Source organism: Artemia franciscana, chromosome 15, assembly GCF_032884065.1.
Source record: "Artemia franciscana chromosome 15, ASM3288406v1, whole genome shotgun sequence".
Classification (NCBI taxonomy): Eukaryota; Metazoa; Arthropoda; class Branchiopoda; order Anostraca; family Artemiidae; genus Artemia; species Artemia franciscana.
The window spans coordinates 16,669,565-16,695,688 of NC_088877.1; the positions used below are offsets into that span (position 1 = coordinate 16,669,565).

Below are 26,124 nucleotides of genomic sequence, written 5' to 3' on the forward strand. Positions count from 1 at the left end.
ATATTGACAATATTCACATAGCAAAGTAGGAAGCAAACAGAAAGGAACTAAAGGAAGAAAAAACGAAGAAACAGAAATATAAACTAGAAAAAAGAAAGAAAACGAAAAGCTAGGAATATAGGTAAGACATTTGCGATTTAGAACACCGCATGATGGTAGAGCAACGTTCAAAATCACATAAAATGTATATTTCTGACAAAACGAAGAACATCCAAATCTCTCCATGAATGATCTACTTGAATTATATGTAGAGTAAAATTTCACTAGAATAACCACCACACCTGCATTGGCATCATTCCAATCTTAACAAATTTTGGCATATTGTTGAACTTATTTCACAGTTGTAAAATATTGTGATGTTGTTGAAATTTGAAAATACTGTGAATGTTGAAAATACTATTGTGAATGTTGAAAATACTGTGATTTTAGTTTGAATCGTATTTAAAAAAGGATAAAGATCCTCCAGAGCCGTTGCTGGCCCATAAGGCGTCAAATCGACGTTTCAGTTGCTGGGTGTTTTTTACAGGGACAAGTAGCAAACTTGTCGCCCAACCTTGCCAATTTGAAGACATCAATGGCCATCTCACTGATGGAGTGATTTACTTCTGAGATACATATTACTTAAAAACGGCAAACTCACGACAAAAATGTGTTGTGTGAGTTGTTAGAAGATGATGAATATTTTTCAGTTAGTGTTTCCCTGATAAACGGCTCTTCTGAAAAGTAGCAGTTCTGGACATTAGATAGTTTCAGTAGGAGCATATTTGGGACCAATTCTTCCATTATCCGTCAAGTTTTCGTGTTTTACCCGAAATTCCCAAAAAAAGGTTCTAGAAAATATCCTCGAAAATTAATGCTAGTATATACAAGAAAGTCAAAAGAAAATACAAATTATCAACTTTCCTAATTGTTTAGGAAATTTCGGAAAATCCAATTTTGAATTCCAAAATGAAGACAGGTTATTTTCATTCCAGTGTAACGAATTGATTTTGCCTTGTTACGTTGTTGCCTTCTTCTAAGAAGCGAAAATGTGTATCTGTGGAATAAAGTATTGATATGCAATCATAATAAAAAAAAAAATTCTTCCTACCTGACTATTGAGAATCATTAAACATTGATCAAAATGATGCCGTTCCATCGTGGACGTAGAGTACAGCTGAGCTAACGGTGAAGATGCTCTATAAGAAAAAATAAGGATGCAGGACCGTTAATTTATCGTCACCCTTAAAACTAAAGGGAATATCTAACATATTTTTTTTTCCTATCATAGATAATTCAGCCTCAAATATCTTCGGTTGGTTTCAATCGACAAGGTACATTTGAAAACAGTATTTACAACATAGAAGATATGAGAAGCTACGTTAAACAAGGTAGAGGGGGAGGTGATTGAAGTGAAGCTCAAAGAGGTCCAGGCGCATTCCCATGCCCAACATAGAAAAAACAATCCTCATCACTTGGCCACGTAGTCAAAATATTAAACATTAATTTCCCTATCCTTTAGCATTATGAACATCTCAGATACAAGTTTTCGCTCATAGCAGTATTTTGAAAAAAATTATTTAAATAAATTATTCAAAAATCATTTTATTTCCTGATGCTGCCCTCAACTAGAATATAATGATATACAAACTCCACTTCTGATGACTTTTTATAATACACCAATCCATCCATTTGCATCTAAGCATTTCTTTGAAAAGGATTAATTTCAGTAAGAAAGACAGTAACAAACATCTAAAGAAAGAAGAAGAAATAAAACATGGTCGACTGCATAATTTCTACTCTACAACAGGACTGGCATTTCTACAATTCCCAGTTATTTTGAACTACGGTCAAACTCATTTACATTGACTTGTGAGCTTAAATAGCCAGTTTACGTCACCAGTATCAGTTCGGTGGTAGTGAAATCGCAATTCCAAAACTGAATTCTAAAACTTCAGAAACTGATTGCACTGCTCTATAAAATAAAGTAATACTTACTTGATTTGAAAGGAATTATTCGTTCCGCGATGGTCTAAATCGTGACAGAGACAGGCCATTATTAAAGCAAGCACTTCCATTTCACCAAGGTAACGCCACCATTCTGTAGTCTAAAATAAAATATATAAACAAACAAGCCTCGAAAATAACAGTTCTAAACAAATCTAGCATCGACGGAACAAATCGAAATTTGAGAAGAAAAAGGAGGAAATTGCCAGCCAGTGGAAGAAGAATAAAAATTAAGATACTTCTGCAAGAAACTTCACCAAAAGCCGATCTCACCAAAAAAAAAAAAAAAAGTAAAGCAAGGAAAAGTATATAGAATCAAACCACAACAACCAAATATCGAAACTGAAATGAAGAAAAACAACAAAATTCTTAAGAGCCAATATCTCGCTCTAAAAGTAGAAAAAAGTAATGCAGTTTTCTTTATTGGTTTATTTACTAGCTGAGGAATTTCTTCAATTTTTACTCAATTTTTTTTTAAATTAGACCCCAGTCACCACAAGCTTGAAAAGTGTGAAAAATTCAGTTAAAGAGAATATCCGCAAATGATTTCCCAAGCTACGCCGAATTGTTAAAAGAAGATATATAAATATATATATATATATATATATATATATATATATATATATATATATATATATATATATATATATATAATATATATATAATATATATATATATATATATATATATATATATATATATATATATATATATATATATATATATATATATATATATATATATATATATATATATATATATATATATATATATATATATATATATATATATATATATATATATATATATATATATATATATATATATATATATATAATATGCATATGTATACATTTTTGTATTGTATTTCTTTCTTCATTTTAGCTTAGAATTTGCGATATACATTGGTCATGACATGGGAACATTTTGTTCAATATTAAACTTATAACATTTGGGGCATAGGTAAATAGTGTATTACGAAAATTGTTGAAAAAAAAGAAACAAGATATAAGACTTATTTTCCTTGTGCATACTGTATTTAGCTCGTATATCGTGTTTTGTCACCTGTTTTTGTCAATTGTCAAGGTGTTTTTCACCTTTTAAATTCTATTCCCTTTGCTTTGCTTTTTTGGGGGTCTTATTTTAAGTAAGTCACCTTTACATCTGCACATTAATTATTCACAATCCTCTTTATTATGAGCATTGAATTAACGAAGCTTCTTGACAACTAAGGTCCTTGCTCCAGCCCTGCAGTGCAGGCACGTACGCAGGAATTTTTTTCGGGGGGGGGGGGGCAAAACCTTCGAAACAGCAGATATAAAGTAGCACTTTTTTTATTTAGTGATTAAATAAATGCAAAAAGCACGTAGATCGGAAAATACAGATTAGCATTAATCTGTAGTATTGTAGCGGATAAGGGGAAGAAGACTGAAGGCTCAAAAGTACGTTTTAGGCTCAGATTATGTTCATAGTGATTTAGAGCCAGTGATTAATCTATTCTACTCCAATAGGAGCGCCTTAGCTTCGCCTCGAGTTAAACTGAGATAGACGCGTGCAATCGCTTGATTGACCAAAAACAACACCACTTGACGTTCGCATTTGCTCTGATTCAGACCAAATGAAATAATGAGTGATAGTGAAATAGTGATTGGATTGTTGGACAGTTTAGTTGATGAAGATTATGATCGTGAGAGACGTGGAAGGCGATATAAAGCTCATTCGCGTCGCAGAATACTCTCAAGTGAGAGTGATAATGATCATAGGATAAATAATGACTCTCGGAGCCCAGAGTTTCAAACTCATGCTCGATAATGGCTCTCGGAGCCCTGAAATTAGTTCTAGGAACGACAAATCTAGCTCTCGGACCCCACAAATAGGTTCTAGAACCATAAGAATCGGCTCTGTGAATCCATGACAGAGAGCAGAAGGCTTCTCCGGAAAAGCGAAAAGGTAAAAGATTAAAAGAAAAAATGTCAAATGACTCTATTCAAAAAGATTTCTGAAGAACTTTCTGGTTACAAAGAGGGTCCCAAGATCCATAAAAAAAAAAACTGACAAAGTTGCAAATAGAGCTTTCTCCGAGCCTTTGGAAATAGGGAAGCTAAAAGATTTATTTGAGCGCCATCCTAGGCCTGCGAATACAGATAAAATTATTGTTCCCAAGGTGAATAGTGAAATTTGGGCTACTCTCTCAGCACGTGCTAAGCAGAGGGATGCTAAGGCACTTCAAGTGCAGCGGACAACTGTTCACTCAACCTTTTGTGTTTTAGAGGCAGTAAATGATATTCTTGAGCTCGAAAATGAGCATAGTAAAGAAAAGGTTGTTAAAAACCTAACAGATACAGTTCACATGCTTGGCCTCACCAATTATGATTTAAGTCTAAAAAGACGCCATGCGAGGAAATTTGAGGTGAGCCCAGATCCCATGGTAGCATCCGCTTTATGCGCTCCCGCAGTTAAAGTCATGGAGTTTCAAAACAACGTCCAAAGCCAAATCCGTGGCGGATTTGAAAAGTCATTTGGAAGACCAAAAAACGTGCAAAGGGGGCCTACCATTACCGCCGATGGTAGAACGAGGCTCTCCGTCCATTTTATCGCAAAAAGCAGCACCAGGACCGTCAGGAGAGACCGAAATTCCTGAACTTGCAGAAAAGGGATCGCAAGTGGGATTGCAAAGGGAACTTGCAAAAAATTTGGTCAACAATAAATGAAATTCTTTCAAAAAAAAGAAATTCAAGATCTGTACCTCTTAACCTTAAGGACATCAGTGGCAGATTAATTGACCCAAGTTCAGTACTGGATGCTTTTAATGATTATTTCACTAATATTCCAAATGCTAACTCCTGTTCCTTCTCCCAGTCAGTACAACCTAGCAAGAATCCTGGATCCATGTTTTTCTCTCCAACTGATCGTAAAGAGGTGCTTCAAGTTATCAAATGTCTCTCTAATAGTAGTACACCTGACTTCTTTGGCATAAATAATAAGCTTCTTAGGACCGTATCTTCCTATGTTAGTGAACCCATTGTGCACATAGCAAACCTGTCTATGACCAATGGAGTCTTCCCAGAAATATTTAAATCAGCAATTGTTATCCCGATTCATAAAAAAGGCGATCCGTCTGAGATAAGTAATTATCGTCCAATCTCACTTCTCCCAGTTATATCTAAAGTGCTCGAGAGAATTATATTCCGGACGTCTTTCTCCCTTTTTATTTGGGATTCATTCTTCAGATTCGTTGATTTCTCCTCATCAATATGGCTTCCGTTCCAAATTTTCAACTGCTCATGCACTAATAGACGCCACAAAGTTTATACGTTCCCAACTAGACCTTAAAAATACTGTATTGGGCATATTTCTGACTTTTCTAAGACCTTTGATATGGTTGATCACAGTGTTCTATTAAGTAAACTCAACAACTTAGGGATTCGTGGAGTTCCTTTCTCATGGTTTGGCTCTTATCTCTCCGGTAGAGTACAGAGTGTGAGTCTGGCGGGTTGACTTCACATCCCCTACCTGTCCGAAGGGGCGTCCCACAAGGCTCTGTTCTTGGCCCAATACTTTTTCTCCTTTATATTAATGATTTGGTTACGGACCTGGGTCCATCAGTGCACCCAGTATTTTTTGCTGACGAAAGCAACTTTTTCATCACCGGTCCTAATTTACCATCCCGTCGTCGCCTCTACTCAAACCCTTCTGAATAGAGTACAGGAGTGGTGTCTAGTTAACTGCATGACCATTAGCATAAAGAAAGGTCAGGTTGTATTATTTCGAACCCCTTACAAAAAAATGAAGCCCAGCAAGCACTTGGCCTAAAATATTCTACCAATCTCCTCCCACAGGTCGAAGTTGCCAAGTTTCTTGGTGTCCACATAGACTCCTCCCTATCATTTGCAACACACGTGTCCTACATCAGAGCCATAATTTTGCGACAGGTAACTATGATTAATCGTGCGAATTATTTTCTTCCTCCGATATCCTTGTCACCCTTTATTACTCTTTTATTTACCCATATATCTCATACTGTGGATCTGTTTGGAGCAACACTTTTCCTTCAGTTACCAATAAATTAAAATCTGCCCAAAACCGTGCCATCAAAGCAGTTTTTCGGCTGCCCCGACTATATCCCACCCAGGACTTGTACTCCGATTTTGGTATTATCCCTTTTGAACAAATCATCAAAAAAATTAAATCTATACCTTGCATACTCCGCTTACCATAAAAAATCTTCCTCCTCAATTATTATCTTATTTTAATATTAATAATTCTGCAGGCCTCTGTTTCCGTTCATCCAACCGTTCCTTCATTGTCACCAAGTGTGTCTCTAGTTCCGCCCAGCGATCCCCCATTTATAAATCTATACTTCAATGGAATATAATACCCTCCAGTGTCGAGCTATCCACAAGTTTTCGCACAATGTATAACAATGTACTAAAATTTTGATATTATAACTCTCTAAATTCTTATTCAATTTGCTTTAGTTACCCATGTTTTCTCTTTTCTTTTTTTTCTCTCTTCTTCATTTTCAATTTTTTGTGGTTATGGTCCTCAACAAGTTCGCTTCCAGGATCTTTATTATTATTGGTGTTATATTCTAGTTTTATTTGAATAAATAGAATTGAATTGAAGTAGCTAGTATGAACCATTTAACATACCCTGGCCTTGATTTTATGATTTTGTTGTAAATTTCAATAGGCAGTCAACACATTTGGTTGATAATTTTAAGCAGGAAGAATTAGTAAGTTTATCTCAAAATGGCAGTCAATAACAAATGATTTGAATATTTTGAATATTGTGGCTTCAGGCTATAAGATTGAATTGAGAAAATACCATTAAAAGCTTTGGTAACAAAAAACTAAAGTTTTACGTCTGAAGAAATGTAGGCTACACACGAAAAGAAGTTGATATTTTGTTGCATAAAGGAGTTACTATTAAATATCCGAGTTCAGAATAAAAGAAATACGTTGTGTTTCTCCCGTTTTACGGTCCCAAAGAAAGATGGGTCTTCTCGGTTTATTCTGAATCTTAAAAAAAAAAAAAATTGTTATATGGCCTCTGTTGACCTTGTCGATTTTTACTATTCATGCCCTGTTGATTTTGATGATCAAAATCAAATGTGGCTTTGTTTTGAAGTAGATTGTTGTTATGCTTTCACATCTATACCAAACGGCTTATCATCTGCCCCAAGGGTTCTTACGAAACTTATGAAACCCGTTTTCTCCCTTCTTCGACGAAAAGGTTATTCGTCAATAGTTTATCTAGACGATACCCTTATTCTGGGAAGGTCATTTTTAGAATGTCAAAACAATGTCTATGAAACAGTGAAATTACTGTCAGAGCTGGGGTTTGTAATTCACCCGGGGAAGTCAGTTCTCATTTGAAGTCAAAGAATAGAGTTTCTGGCTTTTTTTGCTAGATTCGCAATTAATGCGTATTTTCCTGCCGGAAAGAAAAATTAAAAAGGTTCTAGATTTAGTTTCAAAAATTCTTCGTCAAGAATCGACTACGATTCAAAATTTGCCCGAAACTCTAGGTGTTCTTGTTTCAACCTTCCCAGCAGTGGAATTAGGGCCTTTATATTACCGGAAAGCGGAATCGTTGAAAACTCAAGCACTAAAGCACGCGAAGGGTGATTTCGCGGCTAGGCTAACTTTAACATCCGATGTAATTTCGGAATTGCAATGGTGGTTGAATATTGCTAATCATGCTTTTAAAGCAATTGAGCCTAGGTCAATTGACAAATATTTGTGCAGTGATGCATCCAAATTAGGCTAGGCACCCGTGGATGAATATTCCACAGCCACAGGTGAATGGTCCTCAGAAGAGAAGGGATTTGACATCAATGTTATAGAAACGAAGACCGTTTATCTGGGATTAAAGTGGTTTTTCTCAGGATATTAAAGACACTCCTGTTCGGCTGCGTTCAGATAATATAACCATTGTAGCTTATATAAATAAAATGGGAGAAACAGAATCTAAATTTTGTAACTATTTCGCAAATAGGATCTGGCAGCTAGTATTGCATGGTAAAGGGTGGATATCTGCAGAGCATGTGCCAGGAGTTGCTAATATCGCGGACAAAGCATCTCGAAAATTTTTTAATGAAAAGGAATGGAAATTGGATTCTAGAATATTCATTATTTTGAATTCGTTGGTATGTCAGTCAATAGATATTGACCTGTTTGCAACTAAATTAAACCATTTGTTTCATGGAAACCAGATCCAGAATGTTTTTTCGTAGATGCATTTGCAATGAGTTGGGAGCTTCATTTCTTTTATGCTTTCCCCCCATTTAGCTAACTTCTGAGGACCCTTCAGAAGGTAGAGACAGATCAGGCAACTAGTATTTTAATTTTCCCAAACTGGACCACACAAGTTTGTTATCCCTTACTATTAAAGTTCTTAATAGGAACTCCTATGCTTTTACCAAATGATACTTTTACTTTGTCTCTTCCACAGAAACCGACCTTACACCATCTATTGCCAAAAACATTACGCCTAGCGGTTTGTGTCGTCTCCGGCAAGGGCTTCGCCACCAAGGATATTCTGCTTCCACAGTCGATATTATCATGGATGGATGGCGGGATTCAACTAAGTGCCAGTATACGGTTTACATTGAAAAATGGATTGACTTTTGTGGAAGAAACACAATCCAGGCCTTGGAGGCAACTGTACCGGAGACCTTGACCTTTCTTACGGAACTGTTTCACTGAGGTGTTGCATACAGTGCTATTAATACTGCGAAGAGTGCTTTATCCGCAATTTTACCAAGCCTTCAGTAATCACATTACCAAGAAATTCATGAGAGTTGTCTTTAATAGATGGCCTAGTTTACCCAAGATTTCCAGTATTTGGGATGTAAAATGTGTATTCGATCTATTTAGATTGCCAGCTTGGGATATCGAAAATCATAAATTAAAGACACTAACACAAAAATTAGCAGTTTTATTGATAATAATATGATACATAATGGCAATGGGAGTTTCGATTTTCAAATTAATGTGTTATTAAAAACAACGAAACCGGGCAACCACAAATCAGTAGCTAAATTTCGACCTTTTCAAGAGTCGTCCCTTTGTCCGGTGACGCACCTAGCTGGGTATATTAGAATGACGTCATACCTGAATAGAGACGACGCACTTTTTCTTACATATCGTAAGCCTTATACCGCTGCGTCTAAGTCATCTATTTCTAGATGGATAAACGAAGTGTTATTTCTTACAGGTATAGATACCAGTGTTTATGGTGCTCATAGCACAGGGTCTGCCTCAACGTCCCACCTTAAAGCAAAAGGAGTTGATGTGGACCAAATCATAAGACATATAGGCTGGATAAATGCCAAAACGTTTGCTAAGTTCTATAATAAACCAATTGAAAGTGGAAAACAGTTATCTGTCTTTTGAAGTTACTCATCGCATTCTGTTATATTTGAATAATCTTGCTACAGATGAATTTTTGTACAGCAGCCTCTTGTTATGAATAGGGCTATTATTGGTCATTAGTGTTGATTTAGCTCATGCTGAACTTTAAAATCTCAGTTTAACTCGAGGCGAAGCTAAGGCGCTCCTATTGGAGTAGAATTGATAAATAAAACGAAAACTTACCAAGTTTGAAGTTTGATTGTAATTCTACTCCAAAGAAGGAGCGCCAGCATAGCTGAGAGTTCAACTGCCCTCCCAATTTCCCTTCCCGTTGAACTCTCAGCGTTTCATCATGAGCTTAACCACCGCATAATACAATGACTTTAAAATACTGGTGTTGTTTTTGGTCAATCAAGCGATTGCACGCGTCTATCTCTCAGTTGAACTCTCAGCTACGCTGGCGCTCCTTCTTTGAAGTAGAATTACAATCAAACATCAAACTTGGTAAATTTTCGTTTAATTTATCAATTATATCCCACTGAAAGGGAAATTTTAGGGTTAACAGTGCAATATAGGTGCTGTGGGGGGGGGGGGGGTAGTTCTTCTATTGCGAAAACACTGATTTCAATGAAAAATGATAGTTTCCAAAATTAATGCATTAAAAGCTGTACTTTATCTTGAAAAGGGGGGGAGGATAAACGCCCTAATATCAAGGATAATTCTGTTTGGTGTAGAAAGCAGACGGGCCTGAAGGCCCCCCCCCCCTGCGTACGTGCCAGCTGCAGTGTGTTGCTACAGCTAAGTATAAAATCTGGGTCCCGTATGATCCAAAGAGAGATGGATGCCGGGGGATCTTTCTTCCTTACTGACACCGTAAATTTGTAAGAAAGGATATGATCCACTTTTCTTTTTATTCATTTTATATGAATCCCTTGAGTTACAAAGCGTATTGTAAATAAGGAAATAATTTCCACGCTCTTCAAAAAAAGATGGCTCAGAAATGTCTGAAGATTACCACCACCACAGAACTGATCCTCTTTATTTTTACTGATTGTGTAAAATTAAAAACTAAAACATCCGCTTTTAGCACTATAGTCTATATTGAGGTATTATCAATTATTTTCTATGCTGTTGCAGTAGGACCACCAGAAAAGGTTGGAATATTCAGCAGGTAAATTTAGTTATTGAATTACTATCTTTTATTTAGTTAGTTTTTTTTGTTATTCATTTAGTTACTATTTAGTTATGATTGTTATTTAGTTATTACTATCTTTCATTTCTTTTATTTACGGCTTCCTTTCTTTAATTTGGAGGTATTTATACATAACAGGGGTTAATTTCTATCATTAATGCGAGTCATCAAATATCAAGAAACTATAGTTTTTTATAATATTTTTTCCACTTTTTTCCCCACTAATATATTCTACAGATATTAAAATAATCAGATAAGCTTCTTTTTCCCTCCAAGTCAACACCAACTTCCTGACAAATACTAGTTATTGTTTATCATCATGGTTGCTCCTTTGGGGCAACCTAGTAAAGAATCAACTCTAGCCCATAGTAACCAAAAATTCAAAAACGCGTTTCAAAAAGAGCTGTAAGTGAGAAAACATCACAATTTGGAGCTGATTCAGATAAGGTAACTATTATTTGGATTTATCTTAATGATCAAAGTTCATTGCGAAAACAAACTTGTAGGAATTTCAATAAACAGCCTGAAACCCGACTAAATGGTGTCAGATTTAAATGAAAATTGCACCACTGGTGTCACCATAGCTGAAAACCCTATTTAGAAGAACTATAGTCCCAATCTTGAGCAACAATGAAAAACATTTTTCACATGGGACACAATGATACCCCCTTTTTTCTTTCCTTTTTTTGTTCACCACTAATGCGGTGCTGAAATATCACAGAAAGAAACTTAAGCATTGCCATATAGTGCTTTTTGTAATTTAAAATATATAAAATATTAAAATAAAGTGGAATTTTTTTTAAAAATGCAGCTTTATATACAAAACAGTATAGCACACGTATTTTTTAACAAGAGATGATATAACACACGTATTTTTGAAAAGTGTCTTTTCTAAGGCATCTCCTTACAAATAAACCCAGTGTCGTACTATAATTTAAAAAATACAATAAAATGCCAAACTTACGGTAACAATTGCAAACATCATTTGGGCGACATTAAATGCATGCCGCCAGTTATGATAGGTCACGTTTCTATAGTTCTTCTTCACAGATAATAGCCAACGACATAAAACATGATAATCAACATGGAATCGCTGAATTAGATCCAAATCCATAAACATCCGGAGACATGCCTGGAAGAGAATTTAAAAGTTAATGAGGTTCATTCCTAAGACTCACAAGCCGTAACTACCAAGCCGTTACGAGTCGTAACTAAGAGAGTTAAAAGCCATGTCTCATTTTTGCTGACACTCTTGATTTTGAACGGGATTTTTTAAAAATTAGGCTTCGGTATATTTTAGAAGAAATGTCATATACATGAAATATACAAGTGACAGGCAAATGCAGATGATTTTGATGGAGAAATTAAAATAAACTGAGTATCCCTCGTACTACTAAAGGGCGAGGACACAAAAGGAAATTTAAAGAAAGTTATTTCTTTTATCCCTTCAAAATGGAATGTACATGTTACCATGAAAGGCTAAAATCTGGTGATTGTCGACATTCACTGGCGAAAGTCCGAAATAAGGATATTTAACTGATATTTTGGAAATACGCCAAGCGACTATGTGCTAAATATGTCAAATATCCTTATTTCGGACAATCACCGGTGAATATCGACATTCATCAGATTAAGGTACACACCAGACGGTAAATTTTAGCACCCGGGTCATAAATAATAGCATGTAGCTATTATAGGGAGCTAGGGACCAACAGAAAATTTCATGGGGAGAGAAAGAAGAGGCAGAGCGGGAAATAAAAAGAAATAGAATGAGGGAGAGGGAGAGAGAATTCAAAATAATGGCCATGAGAAACACAAGAGAAAACCAGAATCCAATATAAATAATCTGAAAACTTCGAAATTGTAACCATCATGCCGTAACTTATATTTTTCTGAAAATAAGTTATGTAGTATTTTTTCCTAATTTTATATTTAAGTGTTCAACCGATTCCACTGCTTTCTTTGTGATATTTTATTTTACAATACAACAAACATTTTCAATTGCTACAGTTCAATTACTACTATTATTAAAAATGAATTGACTTAAAAATAAATGACAAGTGATGTAGGTTTTTAATTGGGATGAGGGCACACTTGTTTCTTCAATATATATTGGACTGCCTCTTAAAACAACCCGGAGTCAGTTTATTCGGTGGCGCAGAAGATCTGTTAAGATAGTGAATTTGTTTATTATATATGTTGGAAATTTTTATTTTTTCATTGATAATTAGAAAATAAGGAATCACATTAAGTCATAACTTCTCCTCAGAAAGTTTCCAGCTTCTTGGTATAAACTTGAGATTGCACCATCTATATTGATTAAGTTTTCATCGACTTGAGAAAGCGCTTTGATAAGACAAATTCTGCCTATAAAAAAACAGAGATGCTTGATTGATTCAACAGGAGAATATGTCTAAGGGGAGAAACATTCCCCTATAAGGAACACGTAGGGAACTTTTTCTATATAGGGCAAATAGCTCATTTCAAACACGACATATTATTGAAAAATAAGTTTTTCAAAAAGAAGGAAAATGCAATTTTAGAACCTGAAACGAGCAGAAATAGTCATACAACAAATCAAACTTAAAACAGGAAAAAATTATCCCACAACATTTGTACGGAACAAAATACTAGCCTAGTTTTGCAGAAAAAACGATTTCTTAAAACTAACGAATTTGTGCTGATCACTATTTATACTTTTACGCACCTTCAGTCACTTCTGAATGCCTACTACTCTGTTTCATTCGAAAAATTGATAGCTATGTAAATCCAAGCTTTAAAACCATGTTTAAAATTGGCAACACCAATTCAGAAACACCAATAGGCATCAATAAATAGACTCTAATTCTGAAGAAATCTGTCTAGTTCACAGTTTGCATAGGAATAGCTCACTTTATTATTTAGTCATATTGTAATACCCAATTTCTCCCTTACTCTGTGATACGTCTTAATGCATAAACTAGAAAATATTAAATAGATTTCAATGGTCATTGACAATACACTTAGTGATCCTGAACGATAAGCCTATTTATTTTTCTTTTTTAATCACTTATCTCTAATCTTTTCGCTCTGAGGTTTACATACATGTTCACCCATGAGTAAAATTCAGTTTTTACAGCAATTTAGTTGAGAAAATAAGCAATTGTTGCTGCGTTGTCAACAAAGTTATTGAGTAAAAGAAGTTCCATTGATGTTGGGCAGCTAGGTAATTCTTTTACTAATCTGCGACACAATAGACACAGATGGTTAACTTTTTTTTTCAAAACAACAGAAACAACCACGGAAGAGACAATCCTGTGTAAACATAACGGCAACTATATTTTTTTCACTGATACAGTTGGATTATCTGCCGGAGTAATTTCTCTCTGTCTGAACAACAGCCTATGTAGACAACATTTTTAAAGTTAGTTATGATTCTTGCTTGGGGACAAAAAGGAGGTTCTCGCTTGTCCTTGAGCCAGAATCTACAGTGTGCGATGTGAATTAGAATCTCATAGTTCATGTCATAGAAGATCATCTAAAGTTGTTCTGCCAAACTTACGTTACTTCGAGTCATGGTTCTGGTTTCTAATTGAAACTCTATTCAAATAGTCATACAAACCAGGTAGCTGTTTCGAAGTGAATTTCAGATTTAAATCCGAAAGTGGCTAAGATATACGAGACTTGCATGGTCCCATTAGTACAATATTTTCCTCGAATAACACCTTAAAAAATTTAGAGATCTGAAAAGGAGTATTTTTCTACGGGTTTGACAGTGATGTGATCTATTTTTGCGGGCCACTTGTGTTTTGTGATTTAGGCTAAGCTCGATGCTCACTTTTTGCATTGGGTACCGAGGCAGAAGAACGGAACCATATGCGCTTTCTGAAACTAAATAGTTCTCTCGTTGCTAAGCAAATTGAAGGTTTTCCTTTGCTCCTTTCTCAGCAGGGACATTATAAAGTCAGTCCAAAGAAGGATGTTAACTCTAGAACTCAGAGAGATGCAGTTCCCCATTTATCAATGAACAGTAATCTTTGAGGGGTGATAAACGTAAACCGCATCAGTTTTTGTACAAACACTGGCTCATGAGTCATCCCATTTTTAAAACTTTGAGGGTCTAGCTACCTTTTTCTTGCGTACACGCTGAAAAAAAAGGATTGCCTCTGTGTTTCAAAACAAGCCAGCTGGAAGGCTGTGGAAAGGGTTTATTTTTGGCAAAATCAGCTGGAGACAAAATTTGCCCTTATCCCCTACACTCCCCTCCCATCTCAGTTTTTTGGCAAAATGATGGGTATTTTGCACCTGTTTGAACAAAATTTACGCAAATTTTCCTATTCTTATGACTAAAGAGCCAAATTTGGCAAGTGGCTGGGCTGCTCTGTTGCATATTATTACACCCAGTTTAAAGCAGAATCATCCAACAATTTTCCATCTATATAATGGGGGCAAAATTATGCACTTAGTCCCTCTAAAACCATCTCCAATTACCAAACTCTCCGTAAAAGGTAGGCATGCATTTTTTTTTACTGATCAACTTGAAATTTACAAGGCAATTACCCCAGGCCAACATGATAAAAGAATGGTGATTTTCCATGTTACCCTTCTCCAACCTTTAATCTGCTTGAAAGTTATGATACATGTAACTTTGGGCCCAGATGAACAGAGCAGACGAATTTTGAGAGGCTACCATCACTCATGAGCCCAAGCTACCTTCCTGGCTAAATTTATTCGCATTTGCTAGAAATCCGAGAAGCGTATCAACAGCCAAAGATAAATTATATTAAGAAATTTTAGACCGTTGAACTACACAGTCGAAGCTGTCAATACAGTCTAATACAAGAACTTTCAATTAAAGAACTAATACAGTAAACGTTTTATTGTTCATGAATTCCCACCCCCCATCCCATAGAACGACTAAGCTTCTTCGCCATCAGGAATGAGGGATTACACACTTGTGGTGATTGGTCCACCTTTTACTTTTCCGATACTTTTTTATAATAGGAACTCGTGCCTTCATGCGTATAGTTATCGTGAGATGATAATTTATAAAGTAACACATTAACTTAGTTCAGCACGAACAAAATAATATGAGTTGTTCGTTAGTATCCGCCATTGGCAGTTCAAATTTCTTTGGATTTTGTGCAAATCGCGGATATTGGCGAATAAATCACTTTATTGTTTGTTAGGTATTTGATTTTAATTCTTTTAATTTTTGGTCTTTTATTATGTTTTATTTAATTTTTTGGCGGTTTTCTTTCATTGGTATTGTTGTACTTTCAATGCTTGTTTTTAACTTTTTTTTGTTTTTTATTCCTTGATCATATTATTCTGTTCGCGCTGAAGAAGAGAGGCGGTTGTTCTCTCGAAATATTGGCTTTCTGTGTTTTCTTCAGTATTTTCGTTTGGCCTTTAAAAACCCCATTTTTGATTGTTTTCTTTCGTTATGGTAAGTTAGACCATTAGCTTGTATACACGATGCTTTGAAACCAACAACATGGATTGAGTGTCATTAAACAAAGAGTACAAGCTGTTTTAGGAACCAAAGTATTTTGAGATCGTTTTTAAGGAGCATGTCACCATTTTTTTCCTTTTTAAGAGAAAATTCTTTTTCAGACATGCCATTTTCAAGATTTAGACGGATTGAAAAACTACGGCATTTAAAAGATAATAAAGAAACAAAATCCTGCTGTTGAACTTGCAATGAAGCTGATCGAAGGTGGCGGCGTCACTTCACGTTTTCAGGCAAAGTAAATCTGTCCATTATTCATTGTGGTAGAATACGTTCTCTTTACATTTCAATTAATAGAACAGTTTAGAATTCAACTATTAAGACAAAACGTCGTATGGATTATCATGCTTAGTATTGATCGCTATACTGTCTTTCCTGGACATTGCATATTTTACAAAGTTTGTTTCACACTCTGTATTAACAATGATACTGCACCAAGGAACTTTTATAATATACTGGTTATGCTATCTGATACACCCATCTTAGAAATTCTGCAAATTATAACACCAAGTTATGCTTTGGTAACATAAACCTGTTTTGTTGTCATACGTTACCCATGCTTCAGACTGCTTATAGTAGCTGTCACTGCCAGATCAGTGATTTACTTTTAAAATTATGAAGGTTGATTCTCTCCTGTTTTTTTTTTGTTTTTTTAAGCTGCTTATAGCAGCTGCCACTGCCAGCTCAGTGATTTATTTTTAAAATTAATCAATCTCCTGTCCCTAAATTAATCTTTTTTTCTATATGTAATTGATACAAAATTCTCTTAAGTTTAACTACTTTTAGGTAAGCAGCGAGTACTTTAATCAAAAAAGCCTATTTCAACATGACATAGTTGCTGTACAGTTTGCGATATGACCTAGCAGCTGCCACTGCCAGATCAGTGATTTGTTTTAAAAATTGTGAACTTTGATTCTCTATGTTTTTTTGTTTTTTTCTTTACTTTTTTTCTCAATGCTTCTAAGGTTATATGTAATTGATACAAAGTTATTTTACGCTTAAGTGCTTTTAGGTAAGCAACGAGTACTTTGATCAAAAAAGCCTATTTCAACATGAAATAGTTGCTATTCAAGCCAAATTTTAATTAGAAGGAGCAATTACACTTCTTCGATAGGATGATTTAATCTCTAGTTTGTTTTCTCTTAGCAAACTTTTAAATAGAACTGAAAAATTACGACGTACCTGAAGGGTTTCCGGGTCTTCCAATCCAAAGTCATTGAACTTTAAGTCATACAAACGATAAGCTTGTGCTGATGGTACGGATAAACTCTGAAAAAAATAAGTATGAACAACAGCAACAAAATTAGGCAAAGCTAATCGACAACTAAATGTGCATAGTCCAGAATAAAACAAGCCCATTTTGTGATTGAAAATTCTCAAGTTACAGCTACTCAAAGCATCTCGTAAATATTCACTTGCTACGTCGACCACCCAAATAAGTCAAACGAAAAAATTTAATGTGAAAAAAAATTATATACAGTGCCTGGATTCAACATTTAGACAAATTGCAGATTATAATTGCGATTTACAGCATACAGTGCACATTACATCGTTACAGCATATTTACATTACAGCATATGCTGCACATATTACTCATATGCTGCACGACGCAACATAAAAATGAAGTAAGTTCTTCATCAAAACAAAGAAAAGGACCAGCAACACAATATCTCAACACTTTTATTATCCTTTCCCAACACAGATATCGAAATTTAAGAGAGAAAAAATGGGTATAATTGAAAACGGGTACAATTTAAATCAAACAGCAAAACAACAAAAAACACAAGAGCTAAGAGCTCATATGGCACTTGTGACGAGGCAAGAAGAGCTAAGAGTCAAGAACTCATATGGTACGAGCTCTAAAAAATTCGAAGAATCAATAGATTGATTTAAAAGGAAAATCAGAGGCTTAATACCGGTCAGGATTTAAAATAAGAGCTCTGAGTCACGATGTCCTTCTAAATATCAAAATTTATTAAGGTCCGATTACCCACTCGTAAGTTATAAATACCTCATTTTTTCTAATTTTTCCTCTCCCTTTGGCCCCCCTAGATGTTCGAATTTGGGAAAACGAAATATCAAGTCAATTTGTGCAGCTCCCTGACACGCCTACCAATTTCATCGTCCTAGCATGTCCAGAAGCACCAAACTCGCCAAATCCCTGAACCCCTCCCCCCAAGTCCCCCAAAGAGAGCAAATCCAGTACGGTTACGTCAATCACGTATCAAGGACATTAGCTTATTCTATGCACCAAGCTTCATCCCGATTCCTCCACCCCACGCGTTTTCCAGGATTCTCCCCCTACTCCCCCCAATGTCAACAGATCTGGTCAGGATTTGAAATAAGAGCTTTGAGACATGAATTCCTTCTAATATCAAATTTCATTAAGATCCGTTCGTAAGTTAAAAATACCTCAATTTTTCTAATTTTTCCAAATTAACACCCCCCAGCTCCTCCAAAGAGAACGGATCTGTTCCAATTATGTCAATCACATATCTAGAACTTGTGCTTATTCTTCCCATCAAGTTTCATCCCGATCTCCCCACTCTAAGCGTTTTCCAAGATTTATGTTTCCCTCCTCCAACCCCCTATGTCCCCGGATCCAATTCGAGTCGAAAATGGAACATCAGAGACATAAGATCCTTGTGTATATATATATATATATATATATATATATATATATATATATATATATATATATATATATATATATATATATATATATATATATATATATATATATATATATATATATATATATATATATATATATATATATATATATATATATATATATATATATATATATATATATATATATATATATATATATATATATATATATATATATATATATATATATATATATATATATATATATATATATATATATATATATATTAGAAACATATTGATATTTCAGTGCATGTTTGTTGCAAAGATTTGGAACAATAACAGGGATTGAAAAAATGTTTATGATTTAAGCATTAACAGCAGTGAGTGAAGTTTTGGAAAAATCCTTTAAGAGGACCCGATACCATAAAGAATCAGCCTATCTCGTCCATAATAAACTTTTTAGTTTGTGTGGCCAAAATATTTGGACCTGATTGGGCTATTTTGCCATAACTTATAGAGCTTGGATAAGCGATCCAAATAAACAGTAGAAAACGAAAAGACGTCATCTACTTTTACCTAAATCTTGGAAATACCTTGAATTTCTCTTTTTTTGTACTGGAGATAGATATGGTTAGTTTTAGAGAGACTTACATCATTATAAAATATAAATTTATTTTTTTGATCAAACGGAGCAGAATTTTCTTTTTAAAATTCAGGAAAGGGTTGTCCCCAAGATCGTTCTAACATACCTTCTAGAGAAATACCCGAAATCACCTCAAAAGAAATGTCATTTGATCAATTTGACAACTCTTCAAATTTTCTATGGTGCAACTCACTTTGATTGGAAACTTTGCCGACAGAATTCCATTGTCTTTTCAACAGAATTTTATAATTGAATCACAAATTCTCAATAGGTTTCAACGATGAGAAGCGCTCTGGAGAATTTCCTAATGGGCCCTTTGCCGTTAAGACATCGAATCCTCTTAGTGACAGCGTATACTTCAAACTGGCTAATATTTTTTTATGAGGTGTTCAAATGAACCAGATTCCCATTGAAATTGGTAATGTTAGGTAAGTAGTTAAACAAGCTTCCGCCAGGTGAATGAAAGAATATTAACTTCTTGTGTAAAAAAGTTGTTTCATTTTGATATATTCATATGAGAAAACAATTTGGATTGTGTCGTATAGCGTTCAAGTTTGTTATACAGATGGATTTACACATTTAAGTAATGGGACAGATGTAGTGTTCTCTTCCAGCGTTTTAAAAGCGTACATGAGAACAGCAAGCTGGCGTTTTTACGAAGAAGACTTTCACGAAGCATTCTTAGTGAAGTTTTTATTTTCGTAACACATGGAACCTCAATAAACATAATTCGTTTTGCCCAGCCATCAGGTAGTAAATTAAGTGAGACTACATGAGCTAAATCTCTATCTTCGCCAACTCTACAAATTTTTGGGGCAATTGCATTAAATAGGCATCAAAGTATTCTAGCTTATTAGGATAATCTCTCAAATTTTAACGAGTCAGCGTAAACAATGCTAAACTGAGCTTCAATCTAGAAATAAATCTTATTTACAAAGCTAGCATAGAAAAGAGTAATCTTTATCGAGGAAAAAGGCTACGTCTGCCCAGTCCTTATGTCACCGTAGATATATCCAGAAAATTCCCCGTTCCACAGCAATCTATGTTATTTTCTCAATCTTTTCTGAGAATCACACGTCAGCATTTTTTCTGCACTTGAAGTATACAATTACAAATCTACTTGACCAAATTACATTCTTTTTTTACGACGGACACTTTGGTTCAGTGTTAAAAAATTGATAGTCTATCATTAAACACTCGGAATCTATTTCCTGTATCCAGGGGTGCTACAGGATATAATCAAAATAATTGCAATCCAGTGGCACCAATGGGGGGAGGAAATTTGCCCCCTCCTATATTATACAGAATAGTTTTCTTTTTGGTATTCTCATCGACATGTTTTTGCTGTTATTATTTTCATTAGAAAATTAAAAAAAAAACCAAACTACCCCCTTAGATTTGAAAAAAAAATTTGGACAGCTCCCTTCCCCTCCCCTGACATTATCGTGAGTTGACACCAACGTTCGAACCTAATATAACAGGATGATTTTTTTTTTCAATGAATTGTCAATACTATTACTAATGTTTTAAACCTAGAGTACGTTTAAATCAATTTTCATAATATTTGACAATATCAGTCTGATCCAGAAATGTCTATCAGGTTTCTTATATACATCCTTCCGGCAAGATAATTCTATTCACGTTCAAACACACAAAACGCGGAAAAAATTCAGTAGTATCGTTTTAAAACGCGCATTTAACGCAGAAGGTTCTAAAAAATTCAAAGATCCTAAAATGCAGCGACAAACTTGACATAGGTCAGTTCATCTATAATAACCTAAGTGCATCTTTACTTTATGGGACCACCAGAAATATCCAATAGCTTTCCACACATTTAAGGATCTAACATGTATACAATATCGGTAAGCAAACACTGGAAGTACGCTTTTTTATCGTTTAATAAGATAAAAGAATGCATTTTTTTTTTATCATTTTGCACTAGAAATGCGATTTTATCCTCTTTTTTAATCTGTCTAGTGCTTGATATATGGAGACAAAAGATTGTTCTAAATTTATACTCAAAAACTGTGTCACAAATAAATTTATCTGAGATAATAGATTATAATTACTAGATGCTTCTTAAACTCATCTTTTAGACCCTCTTTACTGATTGAATAATATCCCCTTCTATTCCTAATTCAACCATTGTTATAAAATTAAAGAAAACACAAACTTACACTTAGCTTAGTGGCATCCTCCGAAGAAGCGGTTGCGTGGTAGCTTAGAACTTCTAGGGTTACGCGTTGTTTAGCCATTGCTAAAACTGTCTTTTCATAACTAAAAATGAAGAAAAAGTCAGGGCTATAAATAAATAAATAATTTATTTATTTATTTATAAACCACGCGATCCAGTAGTAGATAATGATGGAACAACAATAAGAAAACATTAGAAAAATACAATATCAACGACAAAATCGAATAAAAGCTTTGAGGTAAACGCGCATAAGCCACACCAGAGAGAGCTTTCTATGCCAAATCTCTAACTTCGAGATAGTATAATGATATAAAATAAAGAAGAAATTTGGAAAACTTAAATTAATCTATCTGAATTCTATCCGTTCTGCAGATTAGCGATGACAGATTGCGGAAGATTGTCCTTTTTGGGCCAACCAGCTAGGGCTAAACGGGAAGTAGGTCGTCTGCAGTTGGGGTGAGAGGATGTCGTAAAGAAAGATTTAGGGGAAGTGGAAACTTCCTAGGAGGGTGTAAAGAGGGAAACTTTAAATAGATCAGGATGGAGGAGGAGCGTTCGTAGCTGTACCGGTCTCAGGCGGCTTGGTGCTGCGATGAGTTGTTAATAGTAGTAGTAGAATTCTACTTTAAATTACCATGCTTAAGAATAGAGAAACACGCCAGCCAGAATGGTCACACAGATCGGTCACAGAAGGTCCAGTAAAGTTTGGCCAGAATTTTTCACTAAAAATTAATGTGCCGCGAGTGTTAACTAATTTTTCTATTTATAAACCACACACAACATTAGTGTGTAAAAATAGGTAACAATAGGGAAAAAATTGAAAATGCACAATCAATGAAAAAATTAAATTGGTCAGAACAATTCAAGAATGCGTTTTTTAAAATCTCATTCTCTGTGAATGGGCTTCTGTTGGCACCAATAAGCTGCAACAAAACTGGCAAATGTTGTGTGGTTGTAGATGGAAAACAAACTCTTTGAGAATCTATTTAAATCTAAGAATTTAATGCATAATTATCATTGTATTCAAATTATATTTCATTCGTCATTTTATTCACAACTTTATGTTTTGAAGAAAAGTTTCGCTCACTATCGTAAATCCTGGCTGTAATTACATCTGTACACAAAGTGCATATCAATTTGCCATCATCTAGGCGGCAGGAAGGAAAAAATTATAGAAGGGTCATACAACCTCCCTCCCTCCCCTCATCCGCCCCATGGGACGCAAATTGACTCCATTTGAAGTAGAGCTTAAAATATTTAATAGAGCCAAAAAGAAAAAGAATGGCTAGGACAAATAAAACTTTCATTATTCTAAATGTTTTGCATTGATTATCAGCATACATATTATATTTATATTTCAAGACATTATATTCAACAATATTTCAAGGACGGGAATTTAGTAGTAACTTTATTAATTGACAATGGAAAAATTTTACAAGACGTCACACAACCCACATTGTAAGATAGAAATTGGAACTGGCCTATAATATAGACTTAGATAATTTGATAATCAGGAATGGAGCATAAACTATGAATTATAATAATACTATTTCCAAAAGTTCAAGCAATCAAATTCACTAACGTAGACATACACGCTTAAGCCACAAGCACGCACACCGTAAAGATTGGTGAATTAAATTAATTTCATATCTGCATAAACGCCTCAGATACTGCATAATAAGAATTATACCATAACATCTGGAGCCGTTTGTCCGCGTGTGGCAAGTTTATCATGATATTCACCTTAGATAACCCTTAGCAGCTTCTAACATTTTAGTTTCGAATCTTCCCTAAGAATTACAGAGACCAGCACACTTTTACTGGTTAATTTTATAGGATACATAATTGATAGAATAAAACAGTATTAATTCAATAAAATTAGTATTTTGTTTCAATTGATGTGTGTTAAAGAGGGAGTTGAGTGTTAAGTGATAGTAGGGTACTTGATGTTGTCATTATGTTTTGTTTTTAAAACTCCTTCAGAGATTAATGTTAATTATACTATTATCAATTATTTTCATTTTATGGATTTGTTTGATTATTCCTCCTCAATATCACGATGTGGCATTTGAAGAGGATGTGTTTATGTTAGGTTTTTCATTAATAATTGATACTGAAACTCTTTCACGGGAACTAAAAAACCATATGTAGTTTAAAATATACAATGGTTTGTCATATAGGTTGTCATAGGAAGCTAGGGGGACTAGAGGGAAAAATGTCGGAGGAACAAAGCTAGAGGGACTAATGTCAGCGTAAATTAGAACCTTATAAAACACAAAAATCATTAAGCTACTTCTGAAACTATATTCATCAAAAAAAAGTTCTTTTTTTAAGCAAATTTCTCCTTTTTTTAAGTATGCGCTTCATTTTCATTTTAGAAAGTGTTTTGAGTTTGGTTTTCTGAATGATGCAATAGAAAATACACTACCATCACCAAAAACACATTACAATGTTTCTACAGCTGACAAACAAAAGTTAACCTTTGTTTATATAACCTTTGTTATATAGTTATATACTATATATACTACATAGACGAAATTAATACTATTTTAAGAATCAGATAGATTATTTAGTATATTACTAATACATTAAATATTTCAATTCATATTTACGAATACATTTTCAAGGTTTTCTCACCCTTTGGGGGGTTTTTTTCAGCGCATTCCGACGGTTTTTCTTTTTCTTTCTCTATTTTTTTCTCTTCAGTGTTAAAGGTACAAAAGAGTTGATTATAATAGCACATTAAAACATAATTAATAAGAGAGTAGATAAATACAGTGGTACCAGGTATTTGATCTGAGACAAAATATCCAAGTGGCGGAAATTTACCAACGATGAAGCTTTTTTGAAAACAACTTTCTTTGGAAAAAATTAATGCATATAATTCAACACAAAATCACCTAAAATTAACACCCAAATGACGCAAATACATTCCATCTCGCAATAATAGTTTGGCCGGTGACTAATGCTGGCCAAATTTCCACAAGGGCCTCAATATAGTAGAAAACAAATAGGTGTAAAGCAAAACTGTAAAAATCAATTCGCTTTAAATTGTGAACGAACTTAATCATTTATAGAAAACACAACACAGCCGAATGCAATTTATACAAAGGGACTATAACTGTTAAAATATCCGTGGTGGTTTTATTTCAAAACTGTTGTTATTTGTTCCTCTGGAATACAGCAACGCACCAATGCTAGAATATTATCTGACCTGGAATATGCTGCATCAACCAGATATCTATGATATGTATAGTACCCATGAATTAAACTGTCCTCATTGTGTTACCTAGTGACATTTGATTTCATCACTTTACACAACAAACTGGTTCATATGCAGTAAAATGGTACTTTGAGAAGTAAAGTACCATCCCAGCATACAACCACCCTTTCCGTGTATAGGCACGTGTTAAAAGGAATTATCTTCCCTTGTTGACCTTTATTTATGGTTGAAAAGAGATGTTGTCTGTTCTTTCATTCTTTGAGATGATTGTGGATCAGGAATTAAATTTAACCTAAAACTCTACACTGAAACAGGCAATGGAAAGTATAGAAAGTATAGAAAGCAAAACAAAGCCATAAACTCTGAGTTGACCCTTTAGCTGAAGCTCATTGGAGAGAAGCACATTTACCAGTCTTAGTATGTTGTTGCTAAAGATACTTACACATTTGTATTGTGAATTCCAAGTCCGCAGAAAATGGCAAAAGCTTCCACAAAATTTTCATCATTTTTTGTGAATGGCAAGTCATCAAATTTATTCACCAGCTACAAAAAGAAAATGACACGTTATTTTTCAAAGGTTAAAGAAAAAAAATTTTTAAAAACATCTTTTTGTTTTATTAGATAAATAAGTTAGCCAAAGAGTCTAACAGACGACAGACATAAAAACTATAAAAATGCAACGTATATTCGTTTATGATTATCAGAGAACTTTTTTGCCTCTTCATCCTACCATACCCCCTGTCTCAGAAAAAAAACGGTAAGTTTAGACTTGGTCCTCCAAGCATGAGACAAAACTATGACTTTAGAAAATACTTCAAAATATGAGAAAAAAAAAAGACTTCACAAAACTTCGTGTAAAAGTTGTCAACTTTTAACGAAGCGTAGTGACTGAATAATAATGAGAAATAGCCTCTAAGGGTGTATACTCGCTTCCAGTATCCGCTATTTAACGCCACACGATAGTTTTTCAGAGGTCAAGATTGGTGATTGCCTGAGAGTTACGTACATTACGCAATAATATAGGTAAATTCTAAGACTACATATTCTAGACAAAATGACAAACAACAAAAATGACACAAAAGTGAGGAGATATTTTCAATCGTTGTTTAAATATTAGTAGAAAACATAAAATATTTCGGCAAAAATTCCACTATGCTGTCTTCAATGCAAAAAAAAAAAAAAAACTTAAACAAAGCAAAATCCCAAAAATAAAAATCTTGAAGAACTACAATATCAAAACCCAGATTGAAAAGAAACCTTAAAACATGAGCTATAAACATAAGCAATAAAAAATCATTTTAGTGTAAAAAAAATGTCAAAACCCAGATTGAAAAGAAACCTTAAAACATGAGCTATAAACATAAGCAATAAAAAATCATTTTAGTGTAAAAAAAATGTAAGGTAATACAGAAAGGTGATGT

At 34.3% G+C, this 26,124-nt stretch overlaps 1 protein-coding gene across 1 annotated transcript in view; it reads right to left on the reverse strand.

Moving 5' to 3' along the window:
• The window catches only part of LOC136036106 (dual 3',5'-cyclic-AMP and -GMP phosphodiesterase 11-like), a 231,066-nt gene that overhangs the window by 8,863 nt on the left and 196,079 nt on the right, over positions 1–26,124 (reverse strand). Inside the window, exons 13-18 of the mRNA XM_065718110.1 lie at positions 25,146–25,246; positions 21,464–21,563; positions 17,210–17,296; positions 11,501–11,668; positions 1,978–2,087; positions 1,091–1,178 (exon numbers count right to left, since the gene is read on the reverse strand). Of these exons, the coding sequence (XP_065574182.1) occupies positions 1,091–1,178; positions 1,978–2,087; positions 11,501–11,668; positions 17,210–17,296; positions 21,464–21,563; positions 25,146–25,246 (654 nt within the window). The remainder of the gene's footprint in view (positions 1–1,090; positions 1,179–1,977; positions 2,088–11,500; positions 11,669–17,209; positions 17,297–21,463; positions 21,564–25,145; positions 25,247–26,124) is intronic.